Source organism: Suillus bovinus (assembly GCF_016758785.1).
Source record: "Suillus bovinus strain UH-Sbo-P2 chromosome Unknown EDB93scaffold_1, whole genome shotgun sequence".
Lineage (NCBI taxonomy): Eukaryota > Fungi > Basidiomycota > Agaricomycetes > Boletales > Suillaceae > Suillus > Suillus bovinus.
Window position 1 is genome coordinate 951,814 of NW_024542057.1, and position 17,014 is coordinate 968,827.

General features: G+C 47.6%; 10 protein-coding genes across 10 annotated transcripts; 4 read left to right on the plus strand and 6 right to left on the minus strand.

The window, feature by feature from the left end:
• Positions 1-3: 3 nt before the first annotated feature.
• On the minus strand, positions 4-979 carry EDB93DRAFT_1217230 (ML domain-containing protein). The gene is made up of 5 exons (XM_041451080.1): positions 719-979; positions 556-668; positions 427-506; positions 285-376; positions 4-232 (listed from the first exon to the last, which is right to left on the minus strand). Exons 1-5 carry the CDS (start codon positions 846-848, stop codon positions 123-125), a joined length of 525 nt encoding a protein of 174 aa, XP_041313681.1. The 5' UTR covers positions 849-979; the 3' UTR covers positions 4-122.
• A 164-nt stretch (positions 980-1,143) lies between these two features.
• EDB93DRAFT_1074177 (uncharacterized protein) lies at positions 1,144-2,191 on the plus strand (the record flags this gene model as incomplete). The annotated part of the gene is made up of 4 exons (XM_041445073.1): positions 1,144-1,267; positions 1,316-1,416; positions 1,464-1,718; positions 1,772-2,191. The coding sequence occupies 4 exons, from the start codon at positions 1,144-1,146 to the stop codon at positions 2,189-2,191; spliced, it is 900 nt and encodes a 299-aa protein (XP_041313682.1).
• A 304-nt stretch (positions 2,192-2,495) lies between these two features.
• Positions 2,496-4,239, minus strand: EDB93DRAFT_1260793 (uncharacterized protein; the record flags this gene model as incomplete). The annotated part of the gene is made up of 3 exons (XM_041454179.1): positions 3,471-4,239; positions 3,313-3,419; positions 2,496-3,252 (listed from the first exon to the last, which is right to left on the minus strand). Coding segments are annotated over exons 1-3 (1,197 nt in total), but the record flags the coding sequence as incomplete, so codon positions are not given.
• A 218-nt stretch (positions 4,240-4,457) lies between these two features.
• Positions 4,458-4,936, plus strand: EDB93DRAFT_1237198 (uncharacterized protein; the record flags this gene model as incomplete). The annotated part of the gene is made up of 3 exons (XM_041451395.1): positions 4,458-4,666; positions 4,719-4,878; positions 4,913-4,936. 3 exons carry the CDS (start codon positions 4,458-4,460, stop codon positions 4,934-4,936), a joined length of 393 nt encoding a protein of 130 aa, XP_041313684.1.
• Positions 4,937-5,266: 330 nt separating this feature from the next.
• Positions 5,267-7,296, plus strand: EDB93DRAFT_29736 (chaperonin 10-like protein). Its single transcript, XM_041456012.1, has 7 exons — positions 5,267-5,563; positions 5,615-5,860; positions 5,916-6,064; positions 6,117-6,357; positions 6,403-6,607; positions 6,657-6,936; positions 6,987-7,296. The coding sequence occupies exons 1-7, from the start codon at positions 5,534-5,536 to the stop codon at positions 7,147-7,149; spliced, it is 1,314 nt and encodes a 437-aa protein (XP_041313685.1). The 5' UTR covers positions 5,267-5,533; the 3' UTR covers positions 7,150-7,296.
• Positions 7,297-7,969: 673 nt separating this feature from the next.
• On the minus strand, positions 7,970-9,183 carry EDB93DRAFT_29538 (ribosomal protein L17). Its single transcript, XM_041456006.1, has 4 exons — positions 9,051-9,183; positions 8,916-9,000; positions 8,405-8,869; positions 7,970-8,349 (listed from the first exon to the last, which is right to left on the minus strand). Exons 1-4 carry the CDS (start codon positions 9,113-9,115, stop codon positions 8,119-8,121), a joined length of 846 nt encoding a protein of 281 aa, XP_041313686.1. The 5' UTR covers positions 9,116-9,183; the 3' UTR covers positions 7,970-8,118.
• A 1-nt stretch (position 9,184) lies between these two features.
• Positions 9,185-10,957, minus strand: EDB93DRAFT_29504 (cytoplasmic protein). The gene is made up of 3 exons (XM_041456003.1): positions 10,738-10,957; positions 10,451-10,677; positions 9,185-10,391 (listed from the first exon to the last, which is right to left on the minus strand). The coding sequence occupies exons 1-3, from the start codon at positions 10,769-10,771 to the stop codon at positions 9,660-9,662; spliced, it is 993 nt and encodes a 330-aa protein (XP_041313687.1). The 5' UTR covers positions 10,772-10,957; the 3' UTR covers positions 9,185-9,659.
• Positions 10,958-10,987: 30 nt separating this feature from the next.
• On the minus strand, positions 10,988-12,136 carry EDB93DRAFT_1112652 (60S ribosomal protein L13a). Its single transcript, XM_041448152.1, has 5 exons — positions 12,032-12,136; positions 11,807-11,973; positions 11,482-11,748; positions 11,332-11,427; positions 10,988-11,276 (listed from the first exon to the last, which is right to left on the minus strand). Exons 2-5 carry the CDS (start codon positions 11,963-11,965, stop codon positions 11,196-11,198), a joined length of 603 nt encoding a protein of 200 aa, XP_041313688.1. The 5' UTR covers positions 11,966-11,973; positions 12,032-12,136; the 3' UTR covers positions 10,988-11,195.
• A 2,505-nt stretch (positions 12,137-14,641) lies between these two features.
• On the minus strand, positions 14,642-15,401 carry EDB93DRAFT_1112655 (acyl carrier protein). Its single transcript, XM_041448153.1, has 5 exons — positions 15,179-15,401; positions 15,044-15,124; positions 14,932-14,989; positions 14,848-14,877; positions 14,642-14,798 (listed from the first exon to the last, which is right to left on the minus strand). Exons 1-5 carry the CDS (start codon positions 15,359-15,361, stop codon positions 14,791-14,793), a joined length of 360 nt encoding a protein of 119 aa, XP_041313689.1. The 5' UTR covers positions 15,362-15,401; the 3' UTR covers positions 14,642-14,790.
• A 278-nt stretch (positions 15,402-15,679) lies between these two features.
• EDB93DRAFT_1073715 (uncharacterized protein) lies at positions 15,680-16,975 on the plus strand (the record flags this gene model as incomplete). Its single annotated transcript, XM_041445036.1, has 3 exons — positions 15,680-16,041; positions 16,099-16,681; positions 16,748-16,975. 3 exons carry the CDS (start codon positions 15,680-15,682, stop codon positions 16,973-16,975), a joined length of 1,173 nt encoding a protein of 390 aa, XP_041313690.1.
• Between the last annotated feature and the right edge of the window lie 39 nt (positions 16,976-17,014).

Below are 17,014 nucleotides of genomic sequence, written 5' to 3' on the forward strand. Positions count from 1 at the left end.
AGGTCATATGCCAACCCGTTAATTCTGTGAATCGTCCTTATAAAAACTGAAACGACTGTATACGTAATCCAGTTTAAGCATATTGTAGTAGACTATCGCTGTGAGATGAAGGTAGCTGCAATCTACCACCCTAGTCTTGGGAAGGGATTCCTCATGAAATCGACTTTAAGATCCAAGCACAGCATATCCAGCTCGTCCGCGGTATAACCTTTCACAGCAACAGTGAATTTGGCTGCAAAAGATTCAGTGACTGGATTGACTATAATATACAGACTTGTGCGCACCCTGAGGGATCTCCTTTGGCAATGCAACCGTCTCGACTACAGTGTAATCACCCTCTTTGACTGGACACTGGATAGATGCGTTTGCGTTGCGTCTATATCTGACTTCAATCAAAATCCAGGAAAAAGCCACCAACCGACTTACGCTTCTTCACAGAGATCAAACGTCTTCGAGAGAAGTTTGATCAGCCCAAGTTTCACAACAACGTCGGCGAAGGCTCCATCCTGCGAATAGACGTGATGTTTTGCAGAATGTGATAATAAGAAAACTAACCTCGATTGGTTGTTGAGCAGTCGCCACAACTGTGACTGTCAGGTCTTGGCCCGGCTTAGGTGGGTCGGGAGAGAGGCTTATTGATTTCAACTGAACGGCGTCTGTTGGGGAGCCTGAAGCAGCTTAGCATATAGCTCATGCACTTTTATCAAACAGGTCTCACCACAATCGGACCATGACCAACCCTCCATTGTGTGTACCGGCTGATTCATAACTTCTTGTGACGGAGGAGAACTTGCAGAAGCAAGACCCGCCAACATGACGAGTAAAGAAACGGAAAATATATGAACCATGGCCTTGTAACAGTAATTCGAGTAAGAGCTGGGGGGGAGGCAGAGTACTTGTCCGGAGCTCAGCTAAAGCGGCAGAATGGCGTGGGAGAATTCTATGTTGGGTCGGAGCGATATGTGGCGATGAGTGTAAGACTTGGCATCGCTGCGCACCAAAGCAAACTTGCTTCCTTTCTCTTAACCAACCACCAAGGTAATTAACAATCCTGTAAATTAACCGGAGAATACTGATAGCTTGATCCTACCAAGCAGCGTTTACCTTCAAGGTTGACCTCATCCCCGGGTTGTACTGCCGAAAATGAAAGCTAGAGAGTATTGCTGTTGCGCAATCCCCTTGGTCAAAGCTGGCATATATACCACGTTGATCGAACAATTTTCTCTTGGAATTATCATAGGCACCCTTTCTGTTGGAACGCCTTCCAGTAAGTGGCTGCTACCCCTGGTTTCTAGTATATAACCTGTCTCTGTAGTTGTTGGAGCAGCAACTCCTTCATACGCCCCGACGCTCCTTGCAATAGTATGCTACGTGGGCGCTGCAATTCAAGTTCTTGGCTTCATAGGTGTATTTAAGGTATGGTGTTCTTATAATGTAGTTGCTGATGCTGAAGTTTGCATCAGGAAAAACACATACTTTTCCGCCGCTATGCCACTCTTCACTCCCTCATCACCCTTGCCGCTTTTGCAATTGCTGCGGCGTGGGTCATACTCTCAGCCACTCGTCACTCAACTGCTTTGACCAACTGCGAGAAGAAATACTATCCTACAGCATCCAACGGTAGCAATACTACCGAGGGTCAAACCGTCTGCGGCATCATTACCTGGATTGACGTCGGGCTGATGGCCGGTGCTTGGGTCTTCTTTGCTCTTGTGCAGGTGACTTGCCTATCGATTAATTATCCAGCAAACAGCTGATCGTTGCTCTACAGTCATATCTGTTCTTTGTTGTTTCATCTTACGGGACCGCCCAAACACGGGATTACGAAAAGTACGACGCTCTCAATGATACCACGAAGCCACTGACGGATAATATTCCGATGACTGATCGTGGTGATCCTTGGGATTATAGAGCATCTGCCGAATATGAGGATGGCCGCGGTCATTTGCGACACGCAAGTATGGCATCAACTGCGAATGCTCCTTTACAGAAAGAAAGATACGCCGATGGTCAATCTCATCTTACGCCGACCTATCTCCCTGAACCTCAGCCGCAAATTGAGCGGCAGCAATCGACACGAACTGCCCCTTTGAGCACACACAGCCCTCAGCCTGCTCCATATGCTGATGATTACTACGGCGCTGATAGTCCAGCTGTGCAACCTGCACCCACTCATCCCGGTGTGTATTGATCCTTCGGTCGCTCATCACAATCGCCGTTTGTGGTCGACTTGAATGAGCGGGTTTGTCGGTTCTCTTAATTAGTGTTAGCATTATAAGCTGATTCCTTTTTCTTAGCTTAAGGGTCCCTCGGTCGCCCAACGCCAAAACCATCACATTCTTGTAGCAGAAGAAAATTCTCTGATTCCATTCGTGAACGTTTATCTGAAGACTGTAGTATACCTCTATAGCGACACATTCCTCTATGTGGACTCATCTATTTCTACGACTATATATATTGACGTGGTATCTCTTGGCCTACTTCCAAAGTCATGTTTCTTCGTCGTCTTCCCAGGGCCCTATCTTTAGTGATATGTGCTGTGCAGCGGCAATGTTTCTCCACCTATCTTGTCGGCCATGCTCGGTCATTAACTGACTATGAAATGAGACATATGCCACTTTGTGAGGCAAGTGCCGAAGCAGAATTGTATCCTCTATCGTATCACAAATAACTCGTTCTTCTTCGAATAGGGGTACTGCATACCACGCATGAGTTATTTGTAACTTGAGCACTTGGAGCGAGGGACCCAGAGCTAGAATAAAGTTTTCACGCAGCTCATTTACAGTCACCAATGAGAGAGCAAAGTACTCTAACGTGGGCAAACTGCGGAGGCATGAAGCGATAGCTGCACTCGAGAGTCGGCTACTGCCCAATAGGACGAGTTTACGAAGGCGTGACCCAGGTCCCGCCACAAGAGATTCCAGATGGACGTTTCTAATTTCGAAACCAAGTCGATGACCTTGTGCATGAATGAAGGAATCGAGTTGGCAGTTGGGAAAACTTGTGTTGAAACGTATCTGGTCAAATGCATTGCTTGTGACGGCCCGGATGGTGAGATGGCGCAGGGCAGGAAAAGACGTTTTCTTGAAACGACAATCTCCTGATAAACGCAGCGAACAGATGCGGTCCGAGGAGATTGTTTGGAAAGGATTTGCCCTTGTGGACGGATCCAGGTGAAGTTCATATGCTTGCAAGAGGGGCTTATGACCCTTTGCAGCGGGAAACAAGGCTCCCTCGAAGTTCAGTTGATACCTTGGATATGACATTGGATTGAGTACAATGACACCAGCAGATATAACAATAGTATCTCACCTACATGAGATCGTATTGGGATAATAACGATGAATGTTGAAAACTCGTAATTTCTCCAGCGATACGAACTTTGCTAATACGAGATACAACCGAGAGGCTGGGCCAATCTAGAGAATGACGACATGGCTAATTTAACGACACCCCTGTCCAAGGCACACGAAGAGAATATTACATACCTGGCCGTGTGTACTCTCCAAGACACGTCCATCGTTGGCAACATCAGCCCAACGAACTATGGGCGCAGCTTTGGGCTCAGAATCCAGATAAGTGAGGTAGCGATCCACGTCCCAATCGTTTCGCAGGGAGACATACTTATGGAACATTGCGCGTGCTTCATAGAAGATCTGCCTGCAGGTATGAAGGATACGGATATGGTTATTGGAGGGTTGCTGATTTTGATTCACACGCAGGTGATTGTCCAGGATGGCTTGATAGACGAGGATACGAACGTCGTAAGGCAAGTCTCGTAGAGAGAGACGTTCTGTCGACATGTTGTGAAGGTTTCCAAGGTTGTGAAGCCATCAGTAGTAAAAGTAAAATATTGGTTATGATTATAAATTGCTGAAAAAGGCGTGAGTCAAGTTGATCAGCAGATTATCCCGAGGTTGACATTTGGAGGGAAAACGATCCATCAATCCGCAAGCCTCACCACTTAAGCATGGATCTGTCCTTCCCTGCTTCCGATCCTGGACTGGCATGTTCGCAAGCATCGGAGGCCGCAATACCTGCGCAATTCCCCCGCACGAGGACAATAAAACAAGCAAAACGTGGCAACACGCCTGACTCTACTTATTTGTTCTTGAGTCACCGTTGCCTTACTTCAGGAACTTCATGCTGCCCAAGCTACATAAGATCACCGTAACTTGCATCTCTTCATTCAGGATCGCATTCTTGTTGCCCTGATCATTCGACAGTCCAAATTTGACGTCTAAACACTGCAGTGTTTGGGCACGACTATACCGCGTGCCGTAAGGCAAACAAAAGAGGCCCGCGCATCAACGCTTCTCCGAGTGAAGTGTCATCCTCAAGTCGATTAATATTGCTATTCTGTCTGGTCCTCCTTTCTTCTTTCTCCAATCCCCATCCCAAAAGACTTCTACTTATCGACACTAGTCTGAGCTCCCGTAACTTTCCGTTTCACAACTATGCCTGCAATCACACAACCATATGAAGTCTTACTCGACTTCACAAACGACACGCATGACTGCGCAACGATCCAGTTACTGCGGGATTATGACCGGAATACTAGCGCAGTTGTTCTGCTACACCCGGGAGAAAGCCTCACCCTGGTCCTCGAGGCAGGTTCCATGTACAAATATGCTCTCAAATCACATTCCAAGGTTGCCAACGTGAGGTGCGTATACACTGCAAATATGTCGCTCGTTTCTCACATATATTGTGTACAGTGCACGAAGCTGGCGAGACATTCAGTGCGAAATATCGCATCTATTTGCTGCTAGCCCACCGTCATGGGCTTCTTTACGTGGGTCTACGGGTTCACCCGCCAGCGGCGTCACCGTTGACCGAGTATGGCGGGATTATCGGTTCAATGTTTGGAATGATGCTGTAAGTAATTACCATATCCACTGTCAAGTCTTAGTCTTACCTCCGTGCTAACCAGTGAAGCGAGCCCTTTTGACGAGATACTATACCCTGAGGGGCACCAGCCTTCATACGATACCAATCAGCATTTGCACGTAATCTCGTAACGTAAATTTATTTCTTTATTGTTGCTGGTAAACCTCATCTTGCAATTGAAATTCACGCCGTAGGATGATAAGCAATCAAATATTTATTGTTGTCGTCCTTCCAAATTGCGCAATCGACATTGTTTCGATGACACATTAAGGGTAATCAACCTGCACCGGCTCGTCCTCGGCGAGTGGAACTTCATCGATCTTCTTGGGCAGCGATATAGATGTGAATGCTGTATTTCAAGCCCTGTACAAATCAGTGCGTGAAGTTTTTCGGTGACTTAAGATAAGGTGGGGATGTCGGCCGGACTAACATGCCGGTGTGGGTGGTGCAATACGCAAGTGTTTGCCGGACATAGTAATCCGCCCCCATCATGATGCTGCAGGCTGTACGCTGCTATATGCTTGGACAATACATCACGTGAGAGTGATCATACCCAGCGTCATATGTATGAAATCCATTGCATCATGGCCAAGGATGCATATTTAAATCCCGGACAAGATGCCTTTCAACCTCCTGACACAACATGCAAGCCGCCGCCAACATAGCACAGTCGGTAGGTCTGCGTGGGATGCTCATCTACGTCCGCTGATGAATACATATCAAGCAATTGGGGAAGTCGCCTACTGTCGTGCAGCCGGAATACAAATATCGTGAAGACGGCTCAACTATGAAAGCCCTCGCATGGTTCGGTGCGACAGACGTTCGAGTCATCGATGCGCCTATCCCCGACATCACAGAACCGGATGACGTTATTGTTAAAGTAACAGGCACGACTATTTGTGGATCAGATTTACATCTATACCACGGGGAAATCATGGCCCTTCAGGAGGGTGATATTTTGGGCCACGAGGTCCGCATCGCATCTTCTTTGAAGACAAATTACTCAGTGCCCACATGCTTACCAGTTTATGGGAGTTGTCGATCGGATTGGCCTCAATGTCAAAAACCTCACCATAGGTCAACGCGTTGTTGCATCCTTCCAAATCGCATGCGGAAAATGTCGGTATTGCAAGGAGGGACTCTCATCCTTATGCGACAATACCAACAATTCAACGTCTGTAACCTGCTCTTGTTTCACACTGACGTACTAATATTCTCGTTACTAGTCTGCAGAATTACATGTATGGAACACGCGATGCTGGCTTCTTTGGATACTCCCACTTTACAGGTGGTTTCCCTGGTGGCCAAGCAGAATATGTCCGCGTGCCCTTGGGCGAAGTCAACCTTCTTCCTATCCCAGATAATGTTTCAGACGAAGAGGCTCTGTACCTCTCTGACGTTCTCCCGACCAGTTACCATTGTGTCGTTGATACTGGCGTGCAGGAAGGTGACACGGTCGGAATATGGGTTAGCATAATTATTCTGTCGTATTTTCAACCTAACTCCAAGCAGGGTCTTGGTCCGATTGGACAATGCTGCGCTCGTTGGGCAAAATTGAAGGGAGCATCTCGCATCATCGCTATAGACCGAGTTCCAGAGCGTCTGGAGCGTGCGAAGGAACAGGGTTGCGAAGTGATTGACTTTGGCAAGGTCAAGGACGTTAGTCAGAAGATCCATGAGATGGTTCCTGGAGGACTTGACGTCGCGCTTGACTGTGGTGAGTCTGCCATAAATGCATACAGTTCCATTGTTTGAAAGATTCTCAGGCACATTCCACGAGCCGAAGACCTTACTTCACAGAGGGATGAAGATGCTTATGCTTGAGACTGATGTCCCCGAGATCGCGAACGAGATGATCATGTCTGTGAGGAAGATGGGTCGATGCGGGCTTAGCGCTGCATATACTGGTTTTACCAACGGCTTTAACATCGGTGCGCTCATGGAGAAAGGGGTGAGGTTTATCGGCAACGGTCAAGCGCCAGTCCACAAGTACTGGAAAGAAATTCTGTACGACTACATCATGACAGGCAAATTTGACCCAAAATTGTGAGTTTCTTCGTCCTGCTTCAGGTGGTTCACTTCACCGAGTTTTTCAGCATGATATCTCATCGCGTACGGTTGGAAGACATGGCGAAGTTGTATGCCGCTTTTGACAAACGTGTAGCAGGTGTTACGAAAGTGTTTGTGGAAACTCGGTTCTCCTCACCGCCTTCCGATGGAGCTCCGAAGCTCAGTCAAGTCGATGACTGGGTGCGTTGAGTAAAGCGTCGGCGTCTGGTATCATTAGTAATTTTTTTCATACGTCTCTAGTAGTATTGTTCAGATGTATCATGTTTTTACGCATATTATGTTGAAGTCGTGGTGCTCGAGGAAAAAATCGGCATGCTAAATTTGTGTTGTCGTTACGTTGATCATACATGAAACACTTCACGATGAAGCTTAGAGCCTTGGTATAGCCATCCATGCTTGTGCAGTTGCCTGTGTTTCTAGTGTCCTGCTGTGCGGATCACTAGGCATTTGGATACGGTGGGGATGCTGGCCTAACACTACGGGGAGGACATGAAGAGGGATGCCATGCGAGCGAAAGGTCAATGGGTACTAAAGACACGATTGATGCATCGTGCACAGCATGTAAGCGTATTGATGAGTTCGAAGATCAGTGCGTGAAGAGAGGAGGCACGTTTGAAGGCATGAAGTACAGTTTACGAAGTGAGGCAGATGGTCTTGAAAATGATCGGATCCAAGTCTGTTTGGAGCAAAGATGCACTGAGTAATTCTGTGTCGATTAAAAGGGTACATACCTGAACTATATACATTCGTGGGTGACTCAAAAACCAAGCTGAGGATACGTGAAGGAAGGAATGAGGCGAGCGGGAGACAAAGCTGAGGCCCATCAGAATGTGCAACGAGGCGTGACAACGGTGACGCATGATGTATGTGAAAGTGTGAAATATCACGAGAAACGTGCTCAAGGGAATGTATTTGCGTGTCCCGGATGCGAAAAGTACAATCTCTTCGCACCGACGATACTCGGAGTAGATCGTGCGTTTGACCAGAAGTATTAGTTCGTGGTGTAGAGAATGAGGAGTCCTTACAATCGTACGAAGATCACATACCACAACAATTCACATGATGAGCATATCTGGAGAAGATTGAAGAGTTATACGCTCGAATATTATGCATGAATTAGAACCTAAGATTGTAATCAAACATGCATGAGGTATGATATCATGCCAGTGCATGCCTACCCCTCCAACGAGCGGGCCGACCGAGTGCACCTTGAACGAGCCGCATAGCAGGCCGACTATCTCCCGGTGATGCAACACCTGCACGGGCTGGCAAAACTGGGAAGTTGCCCACGAAGTTAGGGTTCCCTCGTCTCCGAGCTTTCTCCTTCTCCTTGGAGTTAGCCCGAATTTGCATTCTAGCTTCGGCGACTGGCTTGGCCAACATGGTTTCCTGCGTGTTCGCATATAATCAGGGTAAAGAACAGTGACAACAATTGAAATCTTACAATATAAGCTGAAGCCTTGGCACCTATTTCTGTTAATGCCTCTCGACCTCGATACTTCATGACTTTTTGAAGATTGCGCCTCGTCGTTGACCGTAGTTCACTGCTGTCAAATCCACCCAAGTTCAGCTCTTTTGCAATGGCAATCTCTGCGTGTGGGACACCGCTGTTGAGGACACCGCGAGGTGAGTTCCACCGAAGCTTCTCATTCAAGAGTTCCCGCCCTACTGCACGTGCAGTCATCTCCAATTTGAAGTCATGGGGATTGTCGACGAGCTCAAGGAGAGCAATGGGTGCATTGTCTCCGGCTCTATTATCGAGCCTATGAATTCGCGTGTAGCCCCCTGGCCTGTTTGCATAACGCTCGGCGAAGGTGGTGAAAAGTTTAGGAAGGACCGGAGGTTTCAGGATGAATGCTTGGGCCTGGCGATACGAAGTCTCGCTGTTCTTCTTCCCGAGCGTAATGATCTATTCACGGGTAAGCAGACTGCAAGAGATAAAAATGTGATCTTGCCTTCTCTGCCAGCCTGGCGGTGTCTTTGGCCTTGGGTAATGTTGTTCTAATCTGCTCGTGTTCGAAGAGGGAAGTCACAAGATTCCTATGGTATGTTCAACGCCAGGGTAACCAAAAATGAACCTGTTTTCCTACCGTAGCATTAAATTCCGATGTGAGGACGTCCTCGAGAATTTTCGAAAGGCCACTCCATGTTTCATAGCTGCCTAAATTCGCAACTTGCTTTGAAGAGCAAATGACACGAGAGGATGTGGCAGCCGACATACGCGCCGAAAATTGCTCACACGTGATCTAATGATGAACAACGATATGTATGTATAACAGCATGTACTTATACGTGCATAGATTTATCGTCCGTGAGTATGTGTACTACAATGTGCTGTATGTAACGCATGACAGTGGGAGCGACGAGTTTTTACGAGAGGGGAAGAGGGGAAATACAGGCATGAGAGTGAGGCAAGAAGGCGAAGGGAGAAAGATATGAACACGATGTAAGAGAGTTTTGGACGGAAGGAGACGAATGCACAGGCGGGTAAGAGGACAGTATCATCATGGTGTACCAGATGGCGTGAGATGATGCGCAAAACAGAGTACGGCTGAGACAGTATGCTGACAACAGCAAGACAAGAAGTGGCGTGGTGATGGGACATGATACATATGGTACGCGAGTGCGAGTAGGGACGCAGTTCCAGTTTTGAGCAGTCTCCAATACGAAAACAAACACCGAATTGTGTGTATAACAGATTACTCCTCTTGTTGCTGCTGTTCTCTACCGACCCTCCTCTCCTTCTCGCTTTCGAGTTGGTTGTAGAGCAGGAAAAGAGCCTTTTCGTTGGCCTCCGGAGTACCGACGATGGTAAACATCCGCTCACCCGTCTCATCATGTGGAGCTTTGGCAATGGAAATTTTGGACCCTGACAACCGCCGGATTTCAGTAATCTTGCTTCCGCTTCGACCAATAATGCATCCAACCATATCTGATGGTATGGATATGTTCTGTGTGCGCAGGTTGGCTGTTGATTGTGCAACGGTAGGTGAATGGGGCGAGGGTGGTGGTGAACGTCGGGCTACATCTCCATTGGACTTGCGAGCTCCAGCCGAATAGCCATTGGCTGATCGTCTCGTACCTGAGGTGGCATCACCAGCACCAGGATGGAATGGAACGGTGCCCTGACCCCTTTCCCAATCTTCCAGTAAGCACTTGCCAATCTCCTCGATGGCACGACCGATCGAATCAGGTGCGCCTTGTACTTCGACGATGCGCTCGGTTGATTGTGGGAGCATCTCCTTTGATGCCACCATGCGCGCCCCCGAAGCATCCTGGATAGCCTTTATTTTGCCACCGCTGCGGCCTATTATCGTACCCATGAGATTGTGAGAAATTAGAAGACGAATTGAGGTATGAGGCGATGACGATGATAGGGAGATGGGTGATGGGCTGGATGCCACAAGTTGGGAGATTATAAGGTTGTACGCCTGAGCCAGGAGCCACAACGTGTGAGCGCTAAGCCGAGTATATATTTGTGTTAACTTGCCTTTGCAACGGCTTCCACAGATCCGCCAACGGTAAGGACGCGCTCGTGTACACCAGGGATAACCTTACTGACGCCAGCTCTGACGCCAGTCTGCTCACGAAGATCAGCGACATTTTTCCCGCCTTTGCCTATGATGACGCCAGCTTCCTTTGTGTTAACAAGAGCACGAAGAGTTAATGTGTCATGAGCATTATTTGGAGAAGATGAACGTGATCCTGGCGGAGAAACTGATGTGACATTAAAACGTGAGTTGTAAAGATCACCCCTAGATAAAAAGATGAGATTACCAGAGGCGTGTCGAACTGGAGATTCAGCAGACATTATGAGCGAAAAGAAAGGGAGGGAGAGAGAAGTGAAGGGGGATGGAGGTGAAGAAGACCGAACTTATTTAAATGACGATGATGGAGGTTAAGATGCAAAGAAACGAAACTTGTTGGCAAAACTTGCCACCGTCGTCGATACCTTTTTGGGTACCGCTACCGTCCGATCACACAGCCACATCTGATGACGTTTCGTTTAAGGTCGTCTCTCCCAAACTGTTGTCAAAGTCAATTATTATCCTTCAGATTGTATCATATGCATGCCTAAAACTACATCTCTGTTGCAAGTGTTTTCGGTGGGGGTTCATCGTCATAAAAAAAACGCCAGCTCAGCAGAGATCGCATAGTTACATGCATGTCTTATGGGAACCATCATAACATAAAGTAACGCAAGCACATAGAAGATGAAGTAGTCTCTCATCCAACTAGTACCCCAGCGTCGTTAGTTTCTCAAAGGATGGCGCGGCATCCGAAACTGCCTTTTGGCGCAACTTCAGTGCTGTAATCTATGTATCATGTCTCAGTCAGTCTTGTTCGATGGAGCTTGCTTAGTTCACGTACCTTGCGCTGGTGGAAGGCCTCTGCCTTGATCTTCCTCTTCTCCTCAAGACGGTCCACAACATCCTTGTAGCCCCAGCCAACCTCGTGCGACAGGCGCTACATTAATTTTTATTTGTCATCCAAGAGATACGATTGAACGATTGAACAAACCTTAACAGTACAGTATTTCCGGCCGGGTTTCAACCGCAACACACGCAAAGCCTCAGGAACAACCATCCGCTTTTTGTGATCGTATGGTGGTGGAACACCCTCGAAGAGCTTCAAGCGCTCAAGAGCGGCAGCACCCCGAGGAGTCTTGTGGGGAGTCATACCACGAATAGCACGGAACAGAATTTTGGAAGGGGCACGGTGATGGAAAGGCCCAGATTTCCTGGGGTTGACAATATGGCGTTTGTGGAGGAAGTTGTGGTAACGCAGCTGGATATTAAGTGTATGCGTCTCGTTCATTGACTGGTTTAATGAAATAGCCAAATACCTTGTTGCGGAAGAAGCTACCGGAAATGTTGATCTCCTCACACCTCACGACAACAATCTTCTGGCCAGAGAGAATCTGTTTGGAGATTATTGAGGCCAGTCGACCAAGGAGGTGACCCTTGCCATCAATAATGATGGGTGTCGATGAGAAGGTGGCCATTACAAAGTCTATCAGAACGCGCCGGGTTCAGCTTGATAATAAGTGGCATGAATATTCCGCGCTCACCTAGGGGATGGAAATATATGTTCAGGAGTGTCTACACGGCGGATAGGATTCTTACCTTGAAGGTCTTGAGGTCGGTCGTTGTCGAATGTGGGAACTTGCAAGTCTCAGCCACTGTGACCAGAACTATGCAGTTCCTATCGGCAATTTCCGAACTTTTATGAAACTTCGTTTAAACGTTTCATTTGACTTGAACGTTTGCTCAAAAAATACCCAATGATTAAATAACATAGTGCTCTTTCTCTCTCGACCGCCAGCTGTGTTCGAGGCAAGTATCTTGAAAACAAAATACCCCCGCTTGGCCCATGGGGTGTTCCGGGCGACGGAGTCATTTGCTAGAGTCGGGATACACAACAAATTTTAATGTTGAGATATTATGTCTCGTGCTATTGTACACGCAACAGCGTCAGACCCTCAAATATCGGCACAGTTAGATTTCATATATTACCTTGTAGTCCCATGCCATCCGAATACTGCGGCCCCGGCAACTGAGTTAGAGGATTGCATGCAGGCGGTTGAATTCAATTGAATTGAAGGTGGAGGGTTGGGAACGCTTTGTACTATCCATAAGGCTGGCGGGCAACACACTTTATACATTCCCAGATCCGAAATGATCCTTGGCTGCCAATCCACAAATCTACGGGCCTTGGTTGATACAGCTCGCAGAGATGGCTGGTGGCGAACTAAGAAAGGTAATAATGAGTTTCCGACATATTCAGATATTTTGAACTATGAAGTGTTCGGGCATGTGCGCCAATGACAGTAGTTGCCAAGCCGGCATTCGAGTCATCGACGGAAGCGATGGTTCACTAGCATGCACCTTAATGAGCCGAGAGCCATTGAAACAATGGATTTCCACACAGACGTTATCCTCGGGTTTTTGGAACAACGGGTAATGGGAATATCACGTTTGACAGAAAGGAGCCTCAAACCACATAACGGCGTGAGTTTGGGATTGCAGCGTGCAGAACATCTCATCGCGGAATGGTGATGGTACATACGTACACATACACCGGCGGTGGTTCCGCGTGTGCACAGTGAATCTGATAATCGAACGTGCATCTGGATTTCATAACTTGGCCAGCGAGTCATACTTTACTGCTTCCCTTGCAATCCACTCTGCCGTCCCGTACTCCGTCATCGTCCATGCCTTCTCAGTGATCGCATGTTCCTTCCAATAAGCAACAACCCTCGGACGAGTCATTACTGCTGTCCACAATTGCCCGCCCAACGAAAAATTCCCTCCAGGTATGAGCTCCTTCTTGGCAGATGGGAACACTTGGGTTATAAACGTGATGGCTGCCGCCACTGTTGCATGAAGCGCAGTCAGGGGGCCCGTCTCTTCTGGCACTACTTTCATCTCCTTCTGCAGTTCTCTAAGTGCAGCTTCTGTGTTGCGCAGGTATCGTACGGTGATCGCTTTCCAAATCTTATCTCGTGATGGTGGTGCTAGCCAATCCTGTGTGGGTTCAACTTATCAGTCCACGCTCTCATCACAGTGACTTTGATTACCTCTTCCACGCTCAATTGCCATACCCTGTTAGTGAAGAATAAAGATGCTTCCGTGATCATCTGTACGCGCGTACGGGTTTGGAGTGGGAGGTCTTTATTCAACTTCCGGATGATCAATGCTTTAGCGCTGGTGCAGTTTATTCAGACTTACTGTAGCTCCTGGCGGTGCTAGGATCTCTTCAAGGTAAGACAGGATAGCTGAAGTCTCTCCAAGCACAAATTCGCCCCTTTGTTTAGAACTTTTGTTTGTTACTCGGAGAACAGGTACACCGCCGTATGGAAACATCGCGGGCGTAACTTGGCCTGTCTTCTTCATTTCCACCCACTTCACGGGGGGAACTTCCTCATACTCGAACTGGGTCCCTGAGTTTGCGAGAATGAGTAGCACCGGCTCACATCGGGCTCGTATAGGAAAATAGGTGATGTGAATGTGGTACATGGATGTGGATACCATGGAAGGTACGAACTATACGCGCTAGCGGAGGAACGCTCAGCATGCGTGAAACAATACTAAAATGATATATACCTAGCGGAGGAACGCTAGGATACATGAGCAAGAGTGAGATACGAGTGGGAAGAGAAATACACACCTCAGTATGCGTGAAACAATACTGAGGTGATACTACGAGCCAGCACGGTCTATATACGAAAGATAAGGTGAGCTTAGCTAATGAACCGGCGAAGGGAGTAGCGGAAAGATCGTATGGTCAAGAAGCAAGAAGTCTAGAAGACGAGTGCAGCGTAGGTGATGTCTAAAAGGTAAATCACGTCAACAACCGTCAATACGAACACTCAGCTGAACTGTTATTACTCGGACCTTCCTCGGTTCCTTCAGTTCCCCAGCAAACGAGGTACTGACACAGGCTCCCTATGATGTTCAGCCGTCAAGACCCTCCAAAATGGCCCTCAAATAGGCATACACCCTCACGTCATTCTGACTCTTCGGTTTGGGTAACACCTAAATGTGCTTACATACGAATGTGACGAGCGACTACCAAAACTCATCGCATACATCACTGATAGAGAATATGGTCACGTACCAGACCGAGACGCTCTAGATATACTGCTGTCCAATGCATAACATTGAAAATACGTTTGACAGTTGTTTATGCAGTCGTCATCAAATATATTGATCACAGGTCAACTGAGGTGCAGAGAATTGCTTCACAACTCTGTCTCATACGATTATAGAAAAAAACGGTTGTATAAATGAGTAGAAGGGGCTGACTAATGACTGTACTACCAATCCCTCAGTGAGCTACAAAGAAGGTCAGTAAATACATTGCAAAGACAAATGATGTCCTGACCTTCTGGTGTCTTTGCAATATATTCGATAGCTAAAGGACGTTCATTAGTAGACGGCCCATATAAAACGGTTGACGGAAGCGCACCTTGCTGTACGCTTTTTATCTCATCAGCTTCCGCATCTGGAATCTCAATGGCAAACTCCTGTTGAAGTATGTGTCGACGGAGTTCTCTGTGAATATGAACATGGCCACGCACCTCCTCTACCGCCATGACCACCTCAACTGCATCTAAGCTGTCAAGCCCAAGATCATCCGTGAATGAAGACGAAGTTGTGAGCTGATAAAGAGTACTGTCAATAGAAAAAGGTATCATCGGGTAAGATATTCAAACCTTGGCTGCGTCCACCTTCTCGAAGCCCTTCAGTACGTCCAGTATGCGTGTCTGTATGGTTTCCTTCGACAACCCTGCTGCTGCCGAGTAGTTCGCACGAAATGCCCATGTCTGTCTCGAGGACACCGCAAGAACGGGACGTGCACGAGTGACACTGCGAAGGGCAAGGCGAGTGAAAGACATGTTTTGCAAAGGCAACGATTTTAGAACCTGGAAAGAAAAGTTAAGAGGTCCGGCTTTGGCCGAAGGCATGTCTAGACTAGGATCACGTGGGCTCAAACCGCGTTTTTCGATTCTTGATGATTGATTGAGAAGTCTGAATTGATCATTATGATTCCTCAACCTCACCAGCAATTCGAAGCTGGCTCGTCTCGTCGCCCTCAGAATGCATACCAGCTTGAGGACGATAACCATTCTGCGTACACATATGCATCCTCCCAGGCTGCGATAGCAGGAAACGCCATAACAGCCGCACTTACCAACCCGTATGCTCAGCATGGAATGTCCCCTCATTACTATCAGGCATATATGCAGGCCATGCAGCCCGCGATAAATGCACAAGGATATACCTTATCTTCGACTTACATGCCTCAACACACCACTGGTGGAAATACTCTGCGAAATGCATCTCGTGAAATTAGCAATAATGTCCCCGCGCGGATTAACGATAGAAGGCCAAACTCCACCAGTGGCCAAATGCATGGTAGTTGGTACCAGCCTGGGAGCTGTCGCTGTACTCGTCAAGGTTGTGTGTTTACAGGCTCTAAGAAATCAGTTGAGACACATATGATGGACCGCCACTTTATCTTCCCCCCTGGATGGTCGAAAAAAGACGAATGGGATACCGATCCAAGCCTAAAAGGGTATGTTCAACTTGAATTTTGTCGAGCTAGTGACTTTGGATTTAATTCATAGCTTAGCAAACCTATTGCGATTCAGGGAACATCTTTAATCCTCGACTCTCAAGAAGCGATCGATGGTTGGATAGCAGAGCGCAAGAACCGGTTTCCTACTACACAGAAGGTCGAAGACAAGAAGAGGAAGCTGGAGGAGGCCGTCGCGAGAGGCCAGCTGACACCTGAAGACATTGGTTTACAAGGCAGAAGGAAGCGAAGACATGACGATTCATCATTTCGGGGTCAGCAACCAAGGGGTCGAGGGAGGGGTAGAGGAATGGGTCATGGTAGTCACACTAGTTTCACCATCTCAAGGATTCAAGATACATCATCACCGATGAAACGTCAGCCAGCACCTCTTCCCCCATCAATTCCTATGGAGCAACAGGATAGATGTGATTCAGACTCAAGTTCGGATGATGGCGCTCCCGAAGTCGTGTCTTCTAAGCTACCTCCGGCTGCAGAGGTAGCCGTGGTTTCAACACCACAGCTAAAGCAAGAACTGCAACCACAAGCACCACCCAAACCCATAAAAAAGCCACCTCAGCTTCAACCCAAGCCCCCGCCGCGAAATCCATTCGCATCACGACCTACCTTACTCCGGAGTGTACGCAGTGCTTGTGCCCATTATCTGTTGGACTGCGAGCTAATATATTCCATATATTCCGTCTAGTTGCTTCTTCCTGAGATTCGCATCACAGTATCAAACCTGTCTCAAGCGATTCGATTTTTGGTTGACAATGACTTTCTGCGAGGAGTAGAAATGAAGCCAGGCGAGGCGCAACAAACAATGATTGAAGTAGTGGGAAGCACTGGACCCCAACTTCCTCTCTCGAATGAAGTTCCAGGTGACTGCAGTAGAATAAGTAATATTATTGACCAAAACGCAGAAAACGAGTAAGTAGGGATGTGGTGTAGATTTATGCTGATAGAATTATCG